Genomic DNA, 23,049 nt, shown 5'->3' with positions numbered 1-23,049 from the left:
TGGCTATTAGATCAAAACAAGAAATCAAAGGCATTATCATATCGGGAAAAGAAATTAAAGAAGCAGCATTTGCGGACGACATGTCATGCTTCATTTCAAACGAAAAATCTGCTGAGGTGCTATTTAACTTATTGGGGGATTTTGAGAAATGCTCAGGGCTGAGAATTAACATGGACAAAACTGAAGCTGTCTGGCTCGGTAAATGGAAATATAGGCAAGATAAACTGTTCGGGGTTAGATGGCCCACATCTCCTATCAAAATTGTAGGAATTTACTTTTCTCACAATCAAAAGGAAAATAGGAAAATAAATGTTAAAAAAGCTATGGACAATATGAAAATTATTTTGAACTCTTGGAAGAGCAGGAAACTTTCTCTTTTTGGCAAAGTCCAAATTATTAAAACTTATGGTATATCCCAGTTCACATATATTATGAGTACAACTGCAGTTGGGAATGAATTTATTCAGGAGGCTCAAAAGACTGTGTATAATTTTATATGGGAAGGAAAAGACAGAATTGCTCATAGAACTATGATAGGAGGTGTGGGCCAGGGCGGTTTGGGTGTCCCAGACATGCATATTCTAAAAAGCAGCAGAGGCTACTGTGGATTAAAAGATATGTGGATCCAAATAATGAACATCCATATAAACTATTTATTGATGAGCAGCTTAAGAGTATAGGAGGTAATATCATCTTCCAATGTAATTATAAAACAAAAGTTTTACCAATTCGCTGTACTGACTTCCTGCGAGAATGTCTTGAAATTTGGGAAGCTGAAACTAAAATGAGTTACAGAAACACAAACCAAGTAATTTGGAATAACGAAAATATAAAAATAGCCGGAAAACCTATTTTTATAGAGAATTGGCTGAAAACGGAATTAAAAGAGTTTCAGACCTGTTTAACGAGAATGGTCTTATACCATGGGAAACAATAATCCAAAATGAATGGACTCTACTACATAAACTAAAATAGATTGGCCTTGTTACTGCCATCCCCGAAAATCTAAAATACAAAATCACTGACATAGACGAGATAAGCTTATCGGTGTCTGGAATTCCAACACCGCTTGATGCAATCTCAAAACCCTATATAAAAAAAGAATTAATAGACAGGCAATTCATCCCTCCAGTGAGTCAAAAGAAACTTGAAGAGATGTTGAAACTTGGCCTAATAGAATGGAGTAAAATGTACAAATTAATGATAAAAATGAGTATCGACAGCAAAACACGTGAATTTCAGTTTAAACTTTTACATAACATTCTATATACAAATGACAAACTTCATAAAATAAACCCAGAAAAGTTTCCTACACAGATGTGCACATTTTGTCAGGAGAATCCAGAAACTCTGGAACATATCTTCTATGAATGTGAATATGTTGTTGCACTTTGGAGAGACCTACTTTTTAGTTGGGGAAAGATATTAAAACAAAATTCACCACCAAGCAGAATGTGCTTAATAATATCAGATCCAGGCGAATCGTTGACAATAAATTTTATTAGCCTGTTAGTTAGGAAACATATTTACCACTGTAAAATGAATGATATAAAACCCAACTTCAAGGGTATTCTAACATACATGAAAAGAGTCTACCAGTGTGAAAATTGGATAGCAAATCATAACAATAAAATGATACAGCACTTAAAAAAGTGGTCCCCTTTAATACCATATATGGAATAAAGGGGCAAATGGTATGAACTAGAACTGAATGAGATAGACAAGTAGCAATCTAATGAAAAAAAAAAAAAAATCTAATGAATATAGTGATCTTAGGGAAAAAATCCGTCCATGTGAACCAAAAGCAAACATAAAGGTTCTGGGTTTGAGCAATAAACTATTCCTCTTCTGAAGCTTTGAGAAATGTCACTTTGAGTTATACAGGAATGTAACTACTTTACTCACAGATATGTAAATTTTTATGAGTACCCAATAAAAAAAAAAAAAAAACACAGAATTTTAATACAGCTCATAATGAATTAATTCACTCTGACACAAATTAAGTTCAATATAAGTTTTTAAATTTTTTTCTGAGCGGGGGCTATGACATGTCATGTCTTATTTACTATAATATAAATAATATATATAATATAATAATCATCTCATATAAGGATTTGTTCAAATATGTCCTGTCATTAGCATATATATATAGATACCTCATGTTCATTTCGTGATGATATCTTAATTTTTTTAATTAAAAACTGCATTGCTAACAGCAGAGCTATCTTAGCTGGGAGGCTGGTTGTTATGTATTTGGCTTTCGACTGCAGTATAAATCTTAGTACAGTCTGCCCATGTAGTATTAGGGGAGACTGGTTTGTACTCATGCACTTGCAATTTGAACTCCTAAAAAAAGCCAGTAGTGACTTCAATGTCCAGCCAATGAGTGGTACTATTGATTCACTAATAAGTAAAATAAATAAATAAATGTTTGTGTGTGGATCTTGACTTGATAATTATTAGTTTCCATTTGGATGCACCCTGCGTGTCCCCACGTACATTTCACATATACATCTTGCATCTTGGGATACATATGCACGTCAATTCTGTTCATGATCTGATTAAAAACTTTTGTACTAAAAATACATCAAAATCAAGCATTTCTGCTATTCCAGAACTGGAATCGTTGGATTTCATTCAAACTTTTTTTTTCTATTCAAACTTGATACATACATTATTATTACACCAAATATTATGTCACACATTATGTACAAGTTTGAAATCAAATTTAAGATAGATAGATGAATGGCAACCATTTAATATTAAAAGTGCCTCAAAATCAAGCATTTCTGCAATTCCGTAACCGGATCTCAGTCGTGCATATACAGATTGAAACTTGAAACATACATTGTTGCAGGCATTTTGTTTTTCAAATCAAATTCATAATGGCTGACTGGTGGCCATTTTGTTTTGACAAATGCTGTTTTAGAGCCATGGCTCCAATATGTCTTGTGACGGACTTTACATCTACATTATACATCATATCGGGAATAGTTGCATGCATTTGTTTCAAATTTTGATTCAAAATGGCTGACTCTATTGAACAACAGGAACACAAAAATGTCTTTATTTTCACATCATACATGTTGATGCTTTTCAATCCTTATTTAGGGTACAGTGATGAACAATTCCTAATTCTCAAAACAAAAAGAGTCAACTTCTGTCTTCTTTTCATATTTGATGGGTTAAAATGTTTTCATAATTTCATCCAATATTGCAAATTGACCTTCACCTTCCATTAGGACACACAGTAGTCTTGTACTGTTTCATGTTCGATATGGGTTCCATTCAACGTGTACATCGTAAATTGTTCGCATGATATTTGATGATAATGTTATAAAAAAAATCATTCACAAAAAATTGACGCTCCTAATTTCTTTATCGTTGCAGAGTGCCTTCCTTTGAAGCGTCTAAGTATTTGATCACAAACGATGAGTTCTACAAGTTTGTCCTAGATGGCGGTTATAACAAAAAGGAATACTGGACGACAGAAGGTTGGAAATGGAAGGAGTTCAGACAAGCCAATCATCCAACGTTCTGGGTGTGTACAAAAGGTATTATAATACATTTCAATTTTTACTGTAAACTTCTTTGAAATTCAATCCTCACAAAAACTTGTAGTGCTGCCCTTGAAATTTAGTAGAGTTCTTTTTCTGGTGTACAACTTTCAACCATTCACTGTCCGCACCCTTAGGTTGCAAAGGTGGCTGCGGTGGACTAATTTGCGATTACTCGCATTGCCGACCGGAAGTGTTTTATGGTTCTACTGCAAATGAAACCATTGTTAATGGGAGCAACGGAGTCAGCAACGGAGTCAGCAACGGAGTCAGCAACGGAGTCAGCAACGGAGTCAGCAACGGAGTCAGCAACGGAGTCGGCAACGGGGTCGGCAACGGGGTCGGCAACGGGGTCGGCAACGGGGTCGGCAACGGGGTCGGCAACAGGGTCGGCAACGGGGTCAGCAGGGATAATTACAAGTAAGTAAATACAATATCTCAAGAACCACTTGGTTACTTGTGGTGCATATGATTCACTACTGCTTTATGATGAACTCCAGGCCTGATACGATTTTGGTACAAATTGCATAACAATACTTTGTTTTTATTGGTTATAATTGGTTAAACATGTATAATGTTTGTGTAATTACACCACTGGAGAACTTTTTAATATCTGAAGTATCATTATTAGTCCTGTTCCTTGCATGCTAATAGCTCACACATGTGAATTCCTATTGTGTTAACATTAATGTATAGCAGCTGTGTCACATGTCGTACATCAATATCAAAGTCATCTTTAAATTTCTCAGATACCGCGCTATATTCAGTGTCATAGACATGCCGTGGGAATGGCCAGTGGATGTGAACTACCACGAGGCAAGAGCGTACTGCGCATGGAAAGGCCCCGAATACAGAGTACCAACTGAGGCTGAACACCACGCAATGAGAGGAAACCAGGTAACCAGTTACAATGATTTTGTATTTGGCTGATAATGTAAAAAGATGGAAGCATAAAATATTATAATAACATTATAATATACCAGAAGATTTTGCACAATTCATGACATATGCACATGAGTGTGTGTATATGGAGTGGATTGAGCAAAATCTGTAGTATATACCCGATTTTAGTGGTGGTGTATTGCCATTATACCAACTGTGGTATATACCCAAATTTAGTGGTTGTGTCTTGCCATTATATTATACCAACTTCATTTTAAATATAATTCAGAGAGATGAAAATAATTGAGAGCGTCAAAAATCATTTACAAATATGATACTGCTCTCGAAACATTCTACTTGCAACTGTGGTAATATAACAAATTGGCCTTGAAACTAGCAGGATTATAGATACACCGAGAAACAGAGCAAATTCACACCCATATTATGGTCGTTGCCAGGTTTATTCAAGTAGTTTCTGGTTTAATAGCGACAGCATTGATGTTATGTAAAATTGCTTCAATCAACAATTTTAAAAAAAAATACAAACTTTTTGCCACTGCGGATGGCAATCATTTTCTGGTGTTAGCATAACTCTGAAAAAAATGTGAGCCCGAAATACCTAGAATTGCAATGTACTTCATTGTCCATATCGGAAATTATTTCAGTCGACAGCAGGATTCCCCCCTAATGTGTGTTCATGTTCACGGCCCTACCCTACTTCTATACATATGGCACACGGTGTGTATTTTACAACGGCTCGCATAATTAAAAACATGCTCACGTCCAACGATGTATTCGGGCAATTACATTGCTGTTGTAACATAATATTATATTGTATATTTTACAAGTTACTTATCTTCATATGAACCCTTTTCAAATGCAGTGTGATATGGCAGTGTGGATACAGATAGCAAAATTGACATGTAATCTTGCAACTTTGTCTAGATTACTGCAATAGATAAAGTTCTAACAGTTCCATCAACTTCAAAGTCCACTTAAAAAGACAACGATCGTATTCCAAAATCTATATGTCAAATATGTAGCTTCACTGATTCCTGGCCTCCCTTGGGAATGGCAAGTAGGACGAAGGTAACTAGTAATCGCCATGTTGTTCCACTGGGCCGTGATTTCGGCTTAAAGTCGCGTGACTAAATGACGCAATTTGAAAACATTCCAATTTCCGTGAACAAGTCTGTATTACTGATATAATGCCATGTCCATCCAGTCTGCCTGCTTAGACTTCATATTTGAGATAGTTCTGGCATTTCTCGCTATTTGTGTAACAAAAAAAACAGTTTTATATTCACGCAACTTTTGAGAACAAAAGGAGTACCCTGCTTCATATATAGAACAACACCGAGTGTAATCGCTGATGTCGGGTAACCAAGGGAAATAGAACAAAGAATGAGAACGTGATGGACCAATCAGAATGCAGATTCCATTACTAGATACCAACCTCTTGTGGCTTGGTGCGCCATGACAGTTGAGGCAGGAACCAGCCAAATATAGCATGTGCATCCTGCGATCTGATTGGTAGAAAAAGCCCAGGCATGTTCACAGCTAACATGATATGCCAAATTAATTATGTCATCATGTTTTCCCTATTATCTTTTTTTTCATATCCAGTTGCCATCTGGTGTTGGTGTACAAGGTGACGTTGTCTTCAATGATGACAATAAGTCTAACACAAACCTGGTATATGGATCATCTTCAGTAAGTTTAACAATTTACTCCATGACCTCTAGAGGGCGCTGTGTAACTATCGGTACATGGCAATGTTGTTTTTTATTCAGTTTTTATTGCGTCGTGTGTTAAATTGAAAGAACAGTTATCAGTAAGTACAAAACCAGTAACATATTTTGTATTCTTTGTCTAGTCAAATTTAGAAACAATTAAGCTTAATTTAATTTGAATACCAAGGAAAACTCTTTGTTTTAACAAGTCAATCTTTATCAGTTTCTATGGCAAAATATGTGTTCTAAAAGCCATTATTACTATTTTACAGTTATGATTAAAAGCATAATACGTACACTATGTGAAATATGTTTATTATCCTGAAAACTGTTTGCTCAACTGGGTAAAAAACTTGATACATGCATATAGTTTGTGTAGTTTGACGTCTAATACTACGGTACTTAATAATTAATCTATATATATATTGATTACTGACCTTGCATACTAATCAACTACTAGTACTGTCAGCTACTTTGCAATTAATCTGCATATGTTAATTATATAAAGTAAAATGTTTTATGGTTGTATGTTGTTCAGTAAATCAAAGAATAGTGAATTTACTTGACATGGGAGCACTTCCTAGCATCTCTACTCCCAAATGGATCAGCGATCAAGAGATAGACTCAGTAGAGCTGAAGCCGTACATTGCCCCATGCACATCATGAATTTTGTATTAACTTTTCCATGATTTTTTTTTTTTCATTCCTCAGCCTGTCAACATGTATCCACCAACTGAAAAAGGTTTTCATGACGTATTCGGTAACGTGTGGGAATGGGTCGCAGATGACTTTAATGGGTTTCCTGGCAACAAGACGCACTTTCTATATGACGATTTCTCGTCACCTTGTTTCGACGGCAACCACACAATGATGCAGGTAATGTTTCACTATTTGCGAGATGATCACTAATTAATTCACAAGACATTACCTACATTTCTAGAATTGTGAAAGAAATTATCATCTCAGATCGTTTTGATAGTCTTTGCTTATTTGGAAAGCATGTTATAGGTGTGTTTTGCATTTTCAAATGCATCGATAAGCTCACTCATTTCTGTTTTTTACGCATACGAACCTTTCTAAGCGTCTACTGCATTCTGTAAATATTTTTTATAAATACGTTGATGCACACTGAATTCGGATAATTCTTGTGTATTTGAGAAGTGCAAGAGTTCACTTCTCATGAGATATTCATCCAATATAGCTGAACATGGTTACGAGAATTGCATAGCCTCATCTTCTAATTCTTTTGTAGTACATACCATATTTACTAGGTGCCTAAACATATAAAATCGAGGAAAGTAAAGGGTGGACATGCCTCAGAAAGACGACCTCTGAAAATTTCCACTATGATGTTTTTATGCCAGATTTGATCTGGAAGAACATCCTCTGACCTAACAGATCAAGTCTGTCATTAATCAATCAAAATGCTAGGCCCTAATGGCAGAAATTTCTTAATATAGACGATTGCATGTTTTTCAACACACTGCAGAAGTGCATTACCGACTGAAATTCCATGGTAATTGCTTGTATCTCTCTGGCTTCTTTTTAATCGCATTATTCAGAAATTTTGTATGTAGCATGTATGTAACAAGTGCAATAAAGTTTGAAAACAATACTGGGTTTAGGGAAACCTGCAAGTAGTCTATTTTTCATACTTCTAGGGGTCTGAACAAGGTGAATTTTTTTATAGCATCTCCATATACTGTAGAACACTTTATTTTTGCTTGGAATTTATTTTCGCTGAAGGAATGATTCCGTGAAAGTAAAATCCAGCGAATATACTTTTTTTCCTATATTTCACATTAAACTCATTAAAAATCAGTGAAAATAAATTCCATACAAAACGCCCAAAAAGCCTTTTTAGCGAAAATTAATTCTAGCGAAATTAAAGTATTCCACAGTATATGTTCCACCGATTTTGCTAATTCAAGATGTCGCTAAGTTAGAATTAAGTATATTCTCACAGAGAGTTTGATGAGTCTTGGGATTCTGTTAAATTAATTCATGCATTTGTCACTAAAATCAATCTCCAATCATTCTTTGAAAATATGGTTTTGTGTGTTAATGAATAAATGGATCCATACAAGGTTTTTTATTTATTTATTTCATCGCATTTAACTAGAATCCTATACAATTTTTTCTATAGGGAGGATCCTGGGTTTCTACAGGGGGTGCGACCTCCAGGTATGCCAGATTCTCATTTCGAAGGCACTTCTACCAACATCTTGGATTCCGTTTAGCCAAGTCTGTTAATGTAGACGACCCATTGCCACTGCGTCTCATCAATACACCTGTATTTGTACTCGGACAGGGAGTAGCTGGTGAGTACAGACGGCCATATTACTTTGCTGTCTTTGAAGCCAATCCATTTTGTGCTAAAATTTATCAAAATTAAGCATTTCTGTCATTCAGGAACCAGATCTTTGTTGGTGTTTATATGGGTAAATTGTATTCAACTTTGATACATACCTTGGAGATAGATTATAGGGCTTTTGTGCATGTCTATCACATTGTTTTGCAGCTTGGATTCACAATGGCTGCCTGGTGGCCATTTTTTTTAAATGAATTTTTCTAGAACCTTATCTTTGACATGTCTGCATTGATTAGGTTGAAAATTCACACATAATTGAAGATGGTTAACAGCATCTATTTTGAAGCTAAAATCAAAAAAACAATTAACACATAGTTTCTGATTTAAAATGGCCGACTGGTTCCAATTTTGTTAGTCCCTGTTGGACGTGGTCCGAAGCGGGAACTTGTGTTTTGGGTTCCGTTCGTGTGTCCGTCAACATTTCTCCTGACACCTTGACAGATTTACTTCAAAGCTTGTGCAAAGACAAGTCATAATGGGAGACATGTGCACATTGACTTGTATTTGATTTGGTTGATCTTTGACCGACAGGCGGCCATTTTTGTTCCAAAAAACATTTGGACAAGTCATCAATAGTTTCTCGAACATGTCTTGACTGGTTTCATTCAAACTTGGCATTGACATCAGTCATAGTGGGTTACTGATGCACTTCATTATTTTGCATGATTCAATTCAAAATAGCCGACTGGTGGCCATTTTGTTTTTGTTATTCGTATTCTGCCCATCTGAGATGATTTTACAGAATGGGTTAAATTTTGTTTTTAACTATTTTTTGGATTTCAATGAAATTGTGATATTCACATCCATTTGTTTTGAGTAGCCTTTGGCCAAGTTTTAAGCAATTTTGACTTCCAAACAGTTGCTGTTTGTCTGTATCATTTCTCGTGCACGTCTACTAAGCATATGAACATTATTGCAGACTTTTGACGGTCAATTTTTGTGCATGCATGGACCGATTAATTATTTTTTTTGAAGTTTGTATATTACAAGTTATGATACATGTGAATATCGCTTTGTTTTATTTTGTTGACATTCAACTGACAGCCATTAATTGTCCCAAAAGTCAACATTTGGACATGTCATTAACAGTTTCTGCATGCCTTGACCCATTAGTTTTTATACCTGTTTCATGCACATTTGTAGTTAATATGCTAAATACTATCACAATATTTAAACATTACTATGCTTTTCATTGTTTGACAAAGTCACTAAAAACACAACGGGAACTATGTCATTCACAATGACTTATTATTAGAATAGAATAGAATAGAATTATTTATTAATACCGTAAAGATAATGTGACATTTCTTTTTGGGTTAACGAGTTAATAAAGTTTTTACATAGTTGAGCGGACATAAAACTATCCGTTATTCACTATCCTTTTTATTCACTACAAAAACTGTTTCATGACTTACTTACCTCTGCAGAACGCACTCCATCCGTGCACAGCCAAAACATTGAGAAGTGTTACCATCCTACATCCAATGCACAATATTACGAAGACGATGAAACTTGTTTGAGCGACATCATGGAGTTGCAGTTTGGTATCAAAGACGGCAATTATTTGACCCAGCTGTATGACATCTGTAAGACTATTGTGTGGAAATACAACATCAACAATAAAAGTGTAGTTCATTTCGGAAGCGGCCCCGGCAGACTGGCATTTGAACTGACCAAGATGTTTGACCAAGTATGTGTGTTTACATTCTCTTTTCGCCGAGTGTTGCAATATTCATTAAAAATATTTATGTGCAAATATTTAAAATTATATTTATAAATGACATGTTTATATTCGTAAAACGACTATGTATATTCATATACTGTATACAGTAACCTCCATTTGTATTCGTGAAATCTTCATTTCCATTTCCAGTTGTAATAAGAATCTCCATTTGTACTTATTTGTATATATTTGTATTCTTACAACCACTTGCTTGTGAGATTTGTGAGCATGGAGGGAGCTGCTCTCGCCTGTATTAAAGATGGCAGAAGATCATGAGACATTGACTGTACACACTAGATATACAGATAATGTTCCCCTGATGTATTGTTCCCCATACAGTATTTAATCATTTTCTAAACATTTTGACGTAGGTCCTGGCAGTCGATTTTGGGGCTAGATACATTGACGCTGGAAAGAAGTTACAAAAGTCTGGTTCATTGACCTACAAGGTCCTACCAACCGGAAGTCATGAAAGTAATAAGTGTAAAACTGTTGAAAACCGAAATATCAAAATACCTGATGATATCGAGAGACAGAAAATCACATTTAAACAGGTATTGTACGTTTTTCTCTTCGTACAGTTGCCTATCCAACCATCCGACCCATCTGACTTGCATAGCCTGGCTGTAGAATTGCATTTAGCAAAGAAGACTTTGAAAACAGAAAATTCAAAGTTAATTATATTGATTATATTCTTATATATGATAATGCACAGACCTGATTAGTTTTGGGTTGAAATCGATGAATATTAATTATTTAATTAACATAATAGTTATCTAATTTTTAGCCTTTTCAAAAATATCTCAAGAGCCATTCAACAGATTCCAGTGAAACTAGGTGTATAGGTACTCCAGACCTGATTAGTTTAGGGTTGAAATCATGCATATTAATTATCTAATTTAATAACTGTTTGGTTCATATATGTGCTAGGATAGACTGCAAACCATATATTTACAATTAAATTTAAATTCCACTCCAACCATATATCTATTTGACTTGATTTAAAGTGACCTTTCTGTCAACATTCCACTGTATGCATGTAACCACTTCCTCTTGTGTGAATAATCATATTTCAATTTCAGATGACTTGGATTCCCAATGAATTGCATGGATTTGATCTCACCATCCAAGACATGATAGACAGGGTATCTAACGTAAAAGGTGAGTACTGCCCCCCCCCCCTTGTTTTTTTGAGTGTTTGAAATATCCATTTTTGGCTCATTCTGGAGTGGCGATGATTGTATGATCAAGTTAACAAATTTTTCTGATATTATTTATTTATTATTTATAATTGTTCATATTTTAAGAGTCAGGTAATACAAATAGATTTATTCAATGAAAAACTCAGAATATTAATGTATATATAGTGTGTATAGAAAATTTCTAATTTCTGAGAAAACATGAGAAATTTGAAACTTTTGCATAAACCAATAAATTTAAGTTCCCAACTCATCAAGAAATATTTATAAATTATACCAGTAGCCAATGCCAATGCCAATTCTTAAGTGTCATATCAATCTTCATGCCCAGTATGTTGATATATATATGTAATATATATAATTCAGATTTTATTACTCTTTTCATCATGCTTCCCTTAATTAATTAACAAAATTGTTTTTTGATTTGTGTGCATAATCTCTCAAATACATTTTGCGGTTCTATGAAGTTGCCACTCCAGTTCAGCCTTGTGAACAGTGCCCTCTTGTGTCATCACTCAGTGTCGAAATTGCTGGTAGACAAATAAATTTGAAAACTAATTTATGAAGATTACTTGTGTTAACTTATGCGAAAAGAATAACAAAATTCTATTATAAATTTCTTTCGTTCTGTTATTTGTCTAACAACATCAGTCTCAGCAAATGACACTTATTATTTCTGTGTCACTCTCTTATATCACGGTGTTTGTAAAAACTGTTCACTCAGATTTTCCAGTTTGACAGAAAGTTTAAAGTCAGTGATATCAAAGTTATTTTTTGTTGTCTTTCTGATCGTATATTTTAACTAACTGACCATGTGCAGCAGTTTAATGTAAGATTTATGAAAACTATTCTACTACCAGGAAAATCCAGGTGTTTTTTTTTTTTTTTCTCAAATAATGGGCTGCGGGAATGGGCTGAGTTTGCAGTTTTTACAATCACATTTGTGTTTTATCACGTAACTCGGGTAATCATTACATTCTTACTTCTTCTGATTTACCTCCACAGAGACTTAAATAACGTACGTACACTCGTTCGTTCATTTCTTCCCTGCAAGTCTAAACCTTAATAAATTAGTTAGCTTTAAACACAGACTATGAATATTTTGACAGTAAGCATAAAAACAGTGCGACTGTTTAGTAGAATAATTTACACACATTGAACTTCACTTTGGAGAAAGATTACATTTGGAACCTGATCAGGACACTCTCAATTCTGAATGATATAAAAGATCAATCACAGCCATTGTTCGTATATAATCACAAACAATGGTTGCCTGCATGTTTTTAAGCTTACTTGAAAATTTAAAAAAAACCCAGTACAAAAATCATGTACATGTACATTTAAAGCGTTTTTACTTAGAAATATTTATTTATTTAGTATATTTGAATTATTTCTATTATGTCTCAATACTATTCACATTAAAATTGCACTTCTCAGTATAGGGTCTGCACAACAACAAATTTGGTGTTCTCTAGCAGAAATGCAGGGAAAATAATAATTGGATATTATATTGTACAAAGTTTTTCTCTGAAAATTTTCTAAAGTTGCATTTTTTCATACATGAGATACTGACAAATGTGGTTTTTACATACCATAGTTGTCTGAGTATAAGCGCCCTACAAATTTACAGCATTTTACAACAAGTCATTTATCCGATTATAAGCGATTTGAAAAGAAAATCATGACACTTTCCCATCAAAACCCAAGCCAAAAGATCATACTACAACTCTGGAAAATCTCTTCTGTGTTGCGTTCAATAACATTAACATATTTAAATGAGCTACACGTTGGCATCAAGCGTTTATATGCAATTGGAATCATTTGCTTACGATTTAACAATTTAACGAATTTATTTTTTGTACGTTATTATATTCACTACAGAGTAATAATCAACAATTGTAAAACGCAGCATGAACGGATTGCGCAACTGTGATCATTTGCTGCTACGTAATGGAGTTGTGTTAGTTTTTATTAGCTCCGCTGTCGACTTTGTCGAGCGGAGCTTATCATGTGAGTGATTGTCCATCGCCGTCTGTGTCAATGTTTTACTTTTTCGACTTCTTCTTGAAAACTACAAGCCTGAATGCTTTGATACTTGGCGTATATGTACCTTGGGTAGACCTCTCTTAGATTTGTTCATTTCATGATGATATCTTCAATTCTCTAATTTTGATGAATATTTTTGTAATTTTTGGTAAAAAGTGATATTTTCCACTTCTTGTGAAAACCGCAAGTCTGATTGTTTTGATACTATACATATTGTTCATTTTCTAATGATATCTTCTGTTCTTTAATTGAAATGTGCATTGCTAACAGCGGAGCTATCTCACCCGAGAGGCTGCTTGTTTGAAACTTCGTTTAGATTATACTTTCATTACCTCGAAACATGCAGACCAATATTCACGTGAAACCCAGGGTTGAATACTGTTCCACCCAAGAGTGATTGGTGACCCCCGGGGCATAACGGCCAATCCTCAAGTTAATTTGGTTAATGAAGAAACACACGACAATTTGTTTATGATTAAATTAGCATAAATTATCACTCTGGAGAAGTTTCAACTTTTATCCGTTTATAAGCCCCCCCCCCCCATTTTTTGCAATTGGCCGTTTTCCCTGGGGGGGGGGATTATACTCAGACAACTACGGTAAATTAATATCTTGATTTGGTTGGACGAATTCAAAATGATATAAATGGATGACAATTAATGAATATCTTCTTTCAAAAATGCCATGTGGTAGTGGATGTGTTCCATTTCCACAGGGAGCACTCGTTTATGAAACTCACTATTATGTATTTTAACAACAATTTGGCATACAAATTCTTTTCATTTTAAATAAATAGTTTATTAGGTCAATTACTAAATTAATTGCAAACATTAATACATCACATTATTATACATCTGTCATCGTAACACAAGGAAGTTTGCTGATTCTGTTCTAAACTTTTTGGATTTCGGCATTCCCATGGGTTATCCTTGGAAGGAAGATATATAATAATAAGGTTATTATGAGAATACCTCAAAGTATGCACTCCGACAGTACGCCATGCATCGACGTCGGTCGATACTCCAGCTGTACTCGTGCATACTTTGAGGAATTCTCTTAATAATCTCATATTATGCATTTATTTAGTTTATTTACGCATGTTCCCCTTCCTCCGCTCAGATGATACGGTTCAAACCATTTGTTCAAAGCGTACGTGCCAAAACTTTTGCAAATCAATTAGCTAGTTTGCTAATTAGGTAGTTCCATATGTGCCTGTGCCCCATCAATAAAATTACCCATCTTCCAACTTCAAGCTGTATCCATCAATTTTCTGTTTTCTAATTTCTTTCTTTTCTTTTTTGAGTCACTGAACATATGCTAACGAATTTCCTTTCATTTATTCATACCTTAAGCATTGAACAAGCGTTCCACTAATCTCATATTAGCAAATACAGCAATTGTCTTTCTATTCACAGCAATCATACAATAAGCACTCCACAAACCTTCTGCAAAGAATTTAAAATAAGTGAGCCACAGCACTGAAACATTATGATTGTAGAGAGTTTGAGCATCGTATTAAAATTGATTTTCTTATGTGGTGTACATGTATGTTTCCTTTGTACTGGTAATAGAATATATACTTCTGTTTACAAAACATCATGCATTCCACTTCGCAAGTTTAAAAATAGATTGATTATATTTACCCAAATCACCACAAAGTGCAACCAACTGTTGCAGATCTGTTCTTGGTATAATATGCAGGAAACAAATATGCAAATTAGTTAATTAACTATGCAAAACGTTTGCATAAATCCCCATTAGTATTTGACCGACTTCTATTAAATAATTGCTGCAAAAATGAGCTACAGCTTAACCTGTTTTGTAGTTTTGCATTTTATTTGTTTTCTTGTGAACACTTTTTATACAATTTCTGGCTTTTGAAATTTCACTCATCAGAGGATGGGTGAACCAAGTGGAGTTGCAGGGTGGTGATGTCAACATGGGGTGTGTATTCAATCACTTTCTACATTGAGTCAGGAAGACAGACTGATCATTGCACAGAAGAAGTCCAATCTTTCTTCCCTGCAAGTCTAAAACGCCATTTTAAAATGAAGTTAGCAAGGCAGTGAGGCACCCATAAATTTAGCATTAAAGAGAGTAGGGAAATGCAACATTCCAGAATAGGTAGCAATCACAACCCTTGCTATGAAATGGTTGACCCTATGTCTGTATCTGGGTTTCTACCATTCATAAATATGGGTTTGAGTTTCATTATTATCTGAAATATGAAAAAAAAAAAAAAACAGAAAAAATGTGGGAAAGACAACAAAAGTTACAAACTCGAAAACAAGAACAGATTGCATGTTTGGATTGAGTCTTCTTCAACAAAAAGCCATATGACACTGTTTCCCCATTTTCATCATTTTTCTGGTTTATTTTTATTCATATTTCATTATTGTAACATTTTTTTGTTATACTACTATGATCTCTGTTCTTTATTTTAGTATTCAATGTGTTAGAAACTTTTTTTATTACAATTGCACTTTACAAAATTAAATATTAAATTATATTCTGACTTCTTTTTCACCATTTGTAATTATACATGTCAGGCAGTCAGGACTGAATAGAATTAAACATGTCTAAACTCTAGATTTAACAATTCCTCTAATAATTAACTAACGCTTGATGTAGTAACAAATAACGGTAGGTAATTTTCAGGAATTATTTTAATCATATATGCATGTGCTTTATCGATTGAATCCTATAACCAGCTGGTGTATTATGTCACATACTTGAATATGTTTTGGTTGTTGTTATGACAACTGCCACTCGTTACTGCATCCTGAGGAGTATCTCAAATGAAATGTTCACCAGGTTTGAATACACCAAAATTCAATGTGAAGATTGTGCTTGATTGGTTAACTACACCTAACCGCGTCAGACCAATCAGAGAGCTTCTTGTTTGTTGACCTTGACCCAACTCCCAAATTGAGTTTTGAGTTGCAATTACGATAATTTTGATCTGTCTGTGGGAGAGGGACAGGGTCAAGTGTCACTGAGATAAATTCCTAGGGAGTCATGGTAATTTAAGCAGTCAAGTGATACTGGAATAATTTCAACCAGTCTAAGTAGTCAAGTGATACTGGGATAAATTCAACCAGTCTAAGCAGTCAAGTCATACTGGAATGATTCTAATCAGACTAGGGAGTCAATTGAAGCTTAATAAACATGTATAAATTGGCTACTTTAAGTCAGGGTGTACCAGTTTCTTTAATTCAGAGGTGCATCATGGTCAACGTCAAATTATCTCTTCCTGGTGGAAATATCAGCATGACATTGTCAAATTGTTGCGCAGTAAACTTGTAGCAATTTGTATTATGGCCTAGTGCTTGTCATATTTTGTTACAATTGAAATGGGCATAATAATGGGCTAATATGGTAGAAAACGCATATATACAATTAGTTAACAATTAGAAGATTCTAATGACTCTGCTAAACATGTAACTATTGCAACATAGGTATTTTCAGGATATTTGGATGTATGAAAAAAAGATGGCACATAGTGTGTGCACTCAATTAAATTATGCATTTAGATACTGAAAGATGATAAAAACACATATCAGAGGCAGTGCCATGTGTTGTCTTACTACAATACTGAAAATGTCACTCTTCTTGCATTTATGAGTTGGCTTCAACCTTAAATACCAGTAATGCTAGTTGCATACATGCATTACAGCTTAATTTGGAGCAACAAAATAATGTCTGAAACAGAAAACTAACAATTCCCCATTCTATATGTAGGGCACTTCACGGGTATGCAGAATTGCAAAAGAAAAAAAGTAGTTTTCCAACTGATGCAAAGTAAAGATGAGCAAAACCTCTTGTTTTGTCAATAACTCAGTGGGAAAAATCATTTTTTATTATTCACATCATCTATAACTTCAGTTCCCAAAACTGTATACATTGCTATGGTTACATGTCCTGTAAATTAAAATTACAAATTAATTATACGCTTGGGCCTTTTCCACTATTGCTAACTAAAATATTGATTCTAGGCACAATATTCACTTATTGATTATGTTTTTAGCCTGGCTGGTACGTTTATGGGAAATCACCTTGCCTACTGGTGTGGTTGCCATAGTTTCCAGTACTGGCTGGAACAAGGACAAAGTGCAGTCTATCATTGGTCACAGGTATGTGGTACTTTTACATCAGAACATGCATAATAATTTCTTTACACTTTTTTTGTATTTTTCTAGAATTTATTTGTTACTTTTGGGTCAAATGGACATTTGATAGTTTCTCATTGGCTACACATCTGGAAAACAATATGTAGGTCTAATTTATGAATGGTAGAGAAGTTTAAGGGAAACCCCATGGACATGAAATTCATTTTCACTGATTTTTGACAAATAAAATTTAGCAAATATACCTTTTTTCCTATATTTTACATTCAACTCATCAAAAATCAGTTCGACCATGATTTTCGTATCGATATTCAGTAAATCTAACCGCCTACTCTATGAGGGATTTGGTTGGGATAGATTTTCAGAGTATAAGTTGTTAATCTCGCCTCGTAGCTATGCTGTTTCTAAATCAAGATGCTGACCATAAGCGTGACTGTTAAACTTGAAACAACTCAGCTACTCATGCGATTAATTATAATCAGCACACTTCTAATTGAACAATTCTTTAGGTGAATGAATGCTGAAATGAACAATAAAATTTTAAAATTTTTCTCAATATTCTTGTAGTAATTTTTTGAACCCTTGACTAGGGTAATAATGTATAGAGCAATCTATGGTAAGCACATGTCGCTATGTGAAATCTGTTGAAATGGTGGGTTGAACGTTGTACCAATGATATTCTTTACTTGGCTACAGACATAGAAAAAGAAATAGACTGAGGGCGCTATACTTAATAATTGTTTGTTGTTTCATTGTAGGCTTGGGTACCTGGAGAGTGTAGATTTTTCCTACACTGCAGCAAACGGCAATAGAAAGGATGCCGTGGTTACCTTGTGGAAGAGAAAATGAACCACTGACAAGCTCATGATTTTGATATAGTTGCTATATATGGAGTACTGCTATGAAATTTTTTATATATTACAGTAGTTGACTCAACTACTAGTTTAGTGTTCATATTATTGTACGCTGTATTTCTTTCATTACTAAAATTCAATATCTTGATTCTGTAAATGTAACCGTTGTTACTTTGTGCAATGTTCCTCATTTTAAAAGTATATTTTGTCAGCTTTGAAGTTGCATGTTGCTGTCTGTCTGTCTGCCAAATGCAATGTGTACATTGTTTTGTTTTTTGGCATATTAAGAAAAAATACTTAATTCAGGTTTTACTGAATGCTTGTGTAGATGCTTCTTGTTGTAATTGTTTATACTATGCAGTGTTTATACCAAACACCTACATACAATGGTAATATAAATTTCAATACGCTATTACAGCCAAAACAAGGTCAGCTTGGACGTTCAGTTGTGAGACATAACAAAAAAAAAAAACGCAGGCAGTGATACATTTCGAAAATAAAAATACAAAATAAACGCAATCAGAGGCGCTGACCGTTGGAAGTAAATAGAACGCGTTGTGACACTGTCTTACCAGCGTCTTTCACTCGCGCAATATAATTATGCTATTTCCCAACGCACTTATATTTAATACATTGACGAAAAACACCACAAGAAAAATGTAAATCAGGCTTGTAATTACTAGTAACTCAACTCGAACGCAATATTCATCACTGTAAAAGTGGATAAATTCGAACCAGCTAGCTCATGACCGGAGACGTCCGGTCGTCTTCGTTGATAACTCGCCAATTCATCACAATCGCGGTGGTAAACTGTTTAGCTGAATTTTCAAAAGATGGATAGTCAATTCATATTCATTCCAACTTATTTGAATATTCTTTCTGAAATTTGAGACATTGTTAAAAAAAATCCTGTACAGGGATATGTCTGATATCAACTAATAATACGCAATTATCCAGACAATACTAGAAATTATTGCTGATACTAATCATGTTTTGTATTGGGAAGTTGGATACTTGAACGTGTAGTTCCCGGGCGTGTAGTAGACGAGCATAATCGTACTGTCACATGTTTTTCGTCTTAGCCTTGTCTTTTCGTCTTAACCGTCGCAGTCTGCTTCATTGAATGTTTAGTTTAATAATTGATAAACATATATTCAGTTGCTTTAAAGTTGTGTTAATACAGAGATGATTTAAACTTGTCCTTCCGTTGCAAACGTATTCAATATACGGGAATAGCATGTGTGTGCGTTTGCGTGAGTGAAAGATGCAGGCGAGATTTATCTCGTCGCAACGCGTTCTATTTATTTCCAACGCGCGTGGTCGGCGCCTTTTATTGCGTTTATTTTGTTCTTTCATTCGCGAAATCTATCGATGACACCGTTTATTTTGTCATGTCTCACAACTGAATGTCCAAGCTGACTTTGTTTTGGCTGTAACCATAAATTTGATTGATTCAAAAAGAGTGTCAACCTGACTATCATTAATCACCTGCTGAGTATTTATGTATGAGGAATCTACAACCAGCGTGCAAACTGACAATGAACGAAAAGTATTTTTACTAATTTCAGATTGATCTATACTTTTTGGCTCAAAGTTCAATTCCAATCAATCTCCGTGCTATCATCCCGGCTAATCTGTTAATTCGGTTTCTCACATTACAATTATGTAGATGCTGAACTCATTTCGCTATGTTTCATTGTGAGTTGCAAGTAAGGTTAGAGCACAGTCAGCTGGCGCACACGTGATAATAAAATAAATACGATATTTACTATATGGGTGCCGCCATCTTGAATGACGCATAAACTATAAATAAGAGACAAGTTGTGAAACGCGTTTTTCAGATTCCTACAAATCAGGACAAAAATACCAATCTTTCACAAAAATACGGTCCGTTGGGCTTATATTAAGCCAACCGATAACAAAACTCGGCCTAATTCGTCGTTTTTGTGTGGAAAAATCCTTTGCATACGAACACCTAATTACGCGAAGAACGTAGAACACTAAGCCGGGGTATTTGAAACCGAAATTGTCATCTGAGCGTTAGGCCGTCGCTGATTGGCTGCTGAGCTGGAATGCCAATTTTTAGTTTTTAAGTCAGGGTAGCATTATTGTACCAATACACAAAAGGGATCAAGATCAGACCCAGACAATTTCAGGGGAGTGGCTTTGTCAGTTGCTTGGGTAAGCTATTCACTGCCACACTAAATAATGATTAATAAAATATTTAGAGAAAAATAATTTATACTCTCCTTATCAATTCGGTTTCCGTAGAAATAGACGGACGACAGATTGTTTATTTATTCTAAAATCTATTGTAGATGAGTATATTCACTCAGAATATTCAAAAAGTAAAAAATTGTATGCATGCTTCGTAGACTATAAGAAGGCATTCGATAGCATGTGGCGTGATGGATTATATTGGAAATTGCAAAAATATGGTATCACCGGAAATATTTACAACCTCATAAAAAATATGTATAGTGGGGTATCCTACAAGGTAAAAACTAGTAAAGGGCTCACAAATGAATTTGATTCATTTATGGGGGTAAAACAAGGCTGTAATATAAGTCCAACTTTATTTAATTTATTCATTAATGACTTGCCGGAAAAAATAAAATCTGCAAATGGCACCTCCCCTGAACTAAACAGCCAAAAACTAAACTGCATTTTATTTGCTGATGACGTCCTAATATTATCACAGACCCAGAAAGGTATGTAGTGCAGCATAGATGCACTGGCAAAATACAGCAATTCTTGGAAACTATCAGTAAGCCTCAATAAAACTAAATTAATGGTATTCAATAAAAGAAATCATACATTAAATAAGAAGTCAGTGTTTTATGAGGGAAATGAAATTACCTGGGTATAGTTTTCACGCCGAATGGAAAATTCAAAACTGCGTCCAATACTTTAAAAGAGAAAGCTATGAAAGCCATGTTTCCACTAAAGCAGTCTTTATTAACATTATCACATTATAAAATTAGCACAGCATTGAATTTATTTGATAAATTAATTGTACCAATCATTAATTATGGGTGTGAAGTATGGGGAGAAGAATCAGCAAAACATAGTAACATTATAGAAAGTGTACAGTTTGCATTCTGTAGATTTCTCTTAGGTGTCAGCAAAAATTCAACAAAAATTGCCATTCTTGGAGAGCTGGGTAGATATCCATTGAACATCAAAATTGAAACACAAATGTTAAAATATTGGTTGAGACTAAAAGCCCCAGTAATTCCAAACATTGTAGCAACTGCCTTTATGGAAATAAACACTTGGAAAACAGGATGGGTAGAAAGAATAGAAGAGATAACTAAAAACAACGATCTTTCAGAATTATCGAAACAACATGAAAAAAGATAGGGGAGGTACTCGGAGAAAATTATGTAAAAACATGGAGAAGGGAATTATTTAATGACAGCAGAATGAATGGAGCAACAAACAAACTAACTTCATACAGAAAATTTAAAACTACTTTCAATATGGAGAATTATTTAAATGATATAAAAAATTTAAAATTAAGACGATTATTTTGCAAATTTAGAATTTCTGATCATAAACTACTCATTGAGACTGGCAGACAAAAGAAAATTCCTAGAAACAAAAGAATATGTAAACTCTGCACATATGACAAAATTGAAGACGAGTACCATTTCTTAATAGGATGCAGTAAATATGACATACCCCGTAATAAATTATTTAAATATATACAGGGCAAAAAATCTGACTTCTTGAAAATGAATGAAGACGAATAATTCCGATTAATTATGACAAGCTTTGCAGGAATAGAAACTACACAATTCATACATACAAGTATGAACTTAAGAGATGAAACATAGCAACTCCATCAAATTAGTCTGCAAGTAGTTTTAATGCAATGGCATATTTAGTAGCTTAGTAGTTTTATTGTTATACTAATTTTCATGTATTTTTTCCTCCATTCTTAGTTACATGTATTCAATGTTTTATTCGTGATTCTGGTGGATTGAACTGTACTTCCGTCTTGCTTTGTACTAAACAATAACATTAGCTTATGTTTAATGTGCTATTTGTGATATTAGTTGTGTGAAGTATTATTTCTGTTTTTGTTTTACAACCATAAAATTACTCTCTGTAGTAGATTTTCGTGTTGAATAAAATTAGTATTATTATTATATAGTAAATATCGTATTTATTTTATTATCACGTGTGCGCCAGCTGACTGTGGGTTAGAGCACAGGGAGCCCAGGAACTATAATCAATACTAATACGCAGTCTCTATGAGCGCGGGGGGGGGGGTCGGCTGGTATCTTGTGTAAGAAATAGACAAGGGATGAAGGCTCCAGCCAGCTCACATTGTTTAAACTCGAAAAAACAGACGAAAAAAATAAAATCTAAAAAAAATACCAGGTTGAAGAATATTAGTTGCTCCTTCGAATTTCGCCAAAGCCTTACCTACATTTTACCGATATCTGCAGAATAAATCAAGAAAACTACACAAATTGACTCCATTTAATTAGGAATTCCTAACGGTTAGTCCGAACGCATGACACCGTTGGAGGCGTGGCCTGTTCAGCA

At 34.4% G+C, this 23,049-nt stretch overlaps 1 protein-coding gene across 3 annotated transcripts in view; it reads left to right on the top strand.

Moving 5' to 3' along the window:
• Window positions 1–18,809, top strand: part of LOC100373193 (uncharacterized) — a 49,047-nt gene extending 30,238 nt beyond the window's left edge. For 2 of the 3 annotated variants that reach the window (XM_085503115.1, XM_085503114.1), the window contains exons 10-20: window positions 3,391–3,554; window positions 3,695–3,977; window positions 4,307–4,454; window positions 6,066–6,152; window positions 6,884–7,048; window positions 8,319–8,493; window positions 9,971–10,233; window positions 10,638–10,820; window positions 11,349–11,427; window positions 17,539–17,644; window positions 18,397–18,809. In XM_085503115.1, coding sequence (XP_085359241.1) covers window positions 3,391–3,554; window positions 3,695–3,977; window positions 4,307–4,454; window positions 6,066–6,152; window positions 6,884–7,048; window positions 8,319–8,493; window positions 9,971–10,233; window positions 10,638–10,820; window positions 11,349–11,427; window positions 17,539–17,644; window positions 18,397–18,487 — 1,744 coding nt within the window. In that variant the 3' untranslated portion in view covers window positions 18,488–18,809. Of the gene's footprint in view, window positions 1–3,390; window positions 3,555–3,694; window positions 3,978–4,306; window positions 4,455–6,065; window positions 6,153–6,883; window positions 7,049–8,318; window positions 8,494–9,970; window positions 10,234–10,637; window positions 10,821–11,348; window positions 11,428–12,470; window positions 12,484–17,538; window positions 17,645–18,396 lie in introns of those variants that run through there. The other variant, XM_085503116.1, reaches the window with a different exon arrangement.
• Window positions 18,810–23,049: the final 4,240 nt, after the last annotated feature.

Source organism: Saccoglossus kowalevskii, chromosome 9 (assembly GCF_978046115.1).
Source record: "Saccoglossus kowalevskii chromosome 9, keSacKowa6.1, whole genome shotgun sequence".
In the NCBI taxonomy this organism is placed as follows: Eukaryota; Metazoa; Hemichordata; class Enteropneusta; family Harrimaniidae; genus Saccoglossus; species Saccoglossus kowalevskii.
This window is presented reverse-complemented; position numbering and strand designations above follow the sequence as displayed.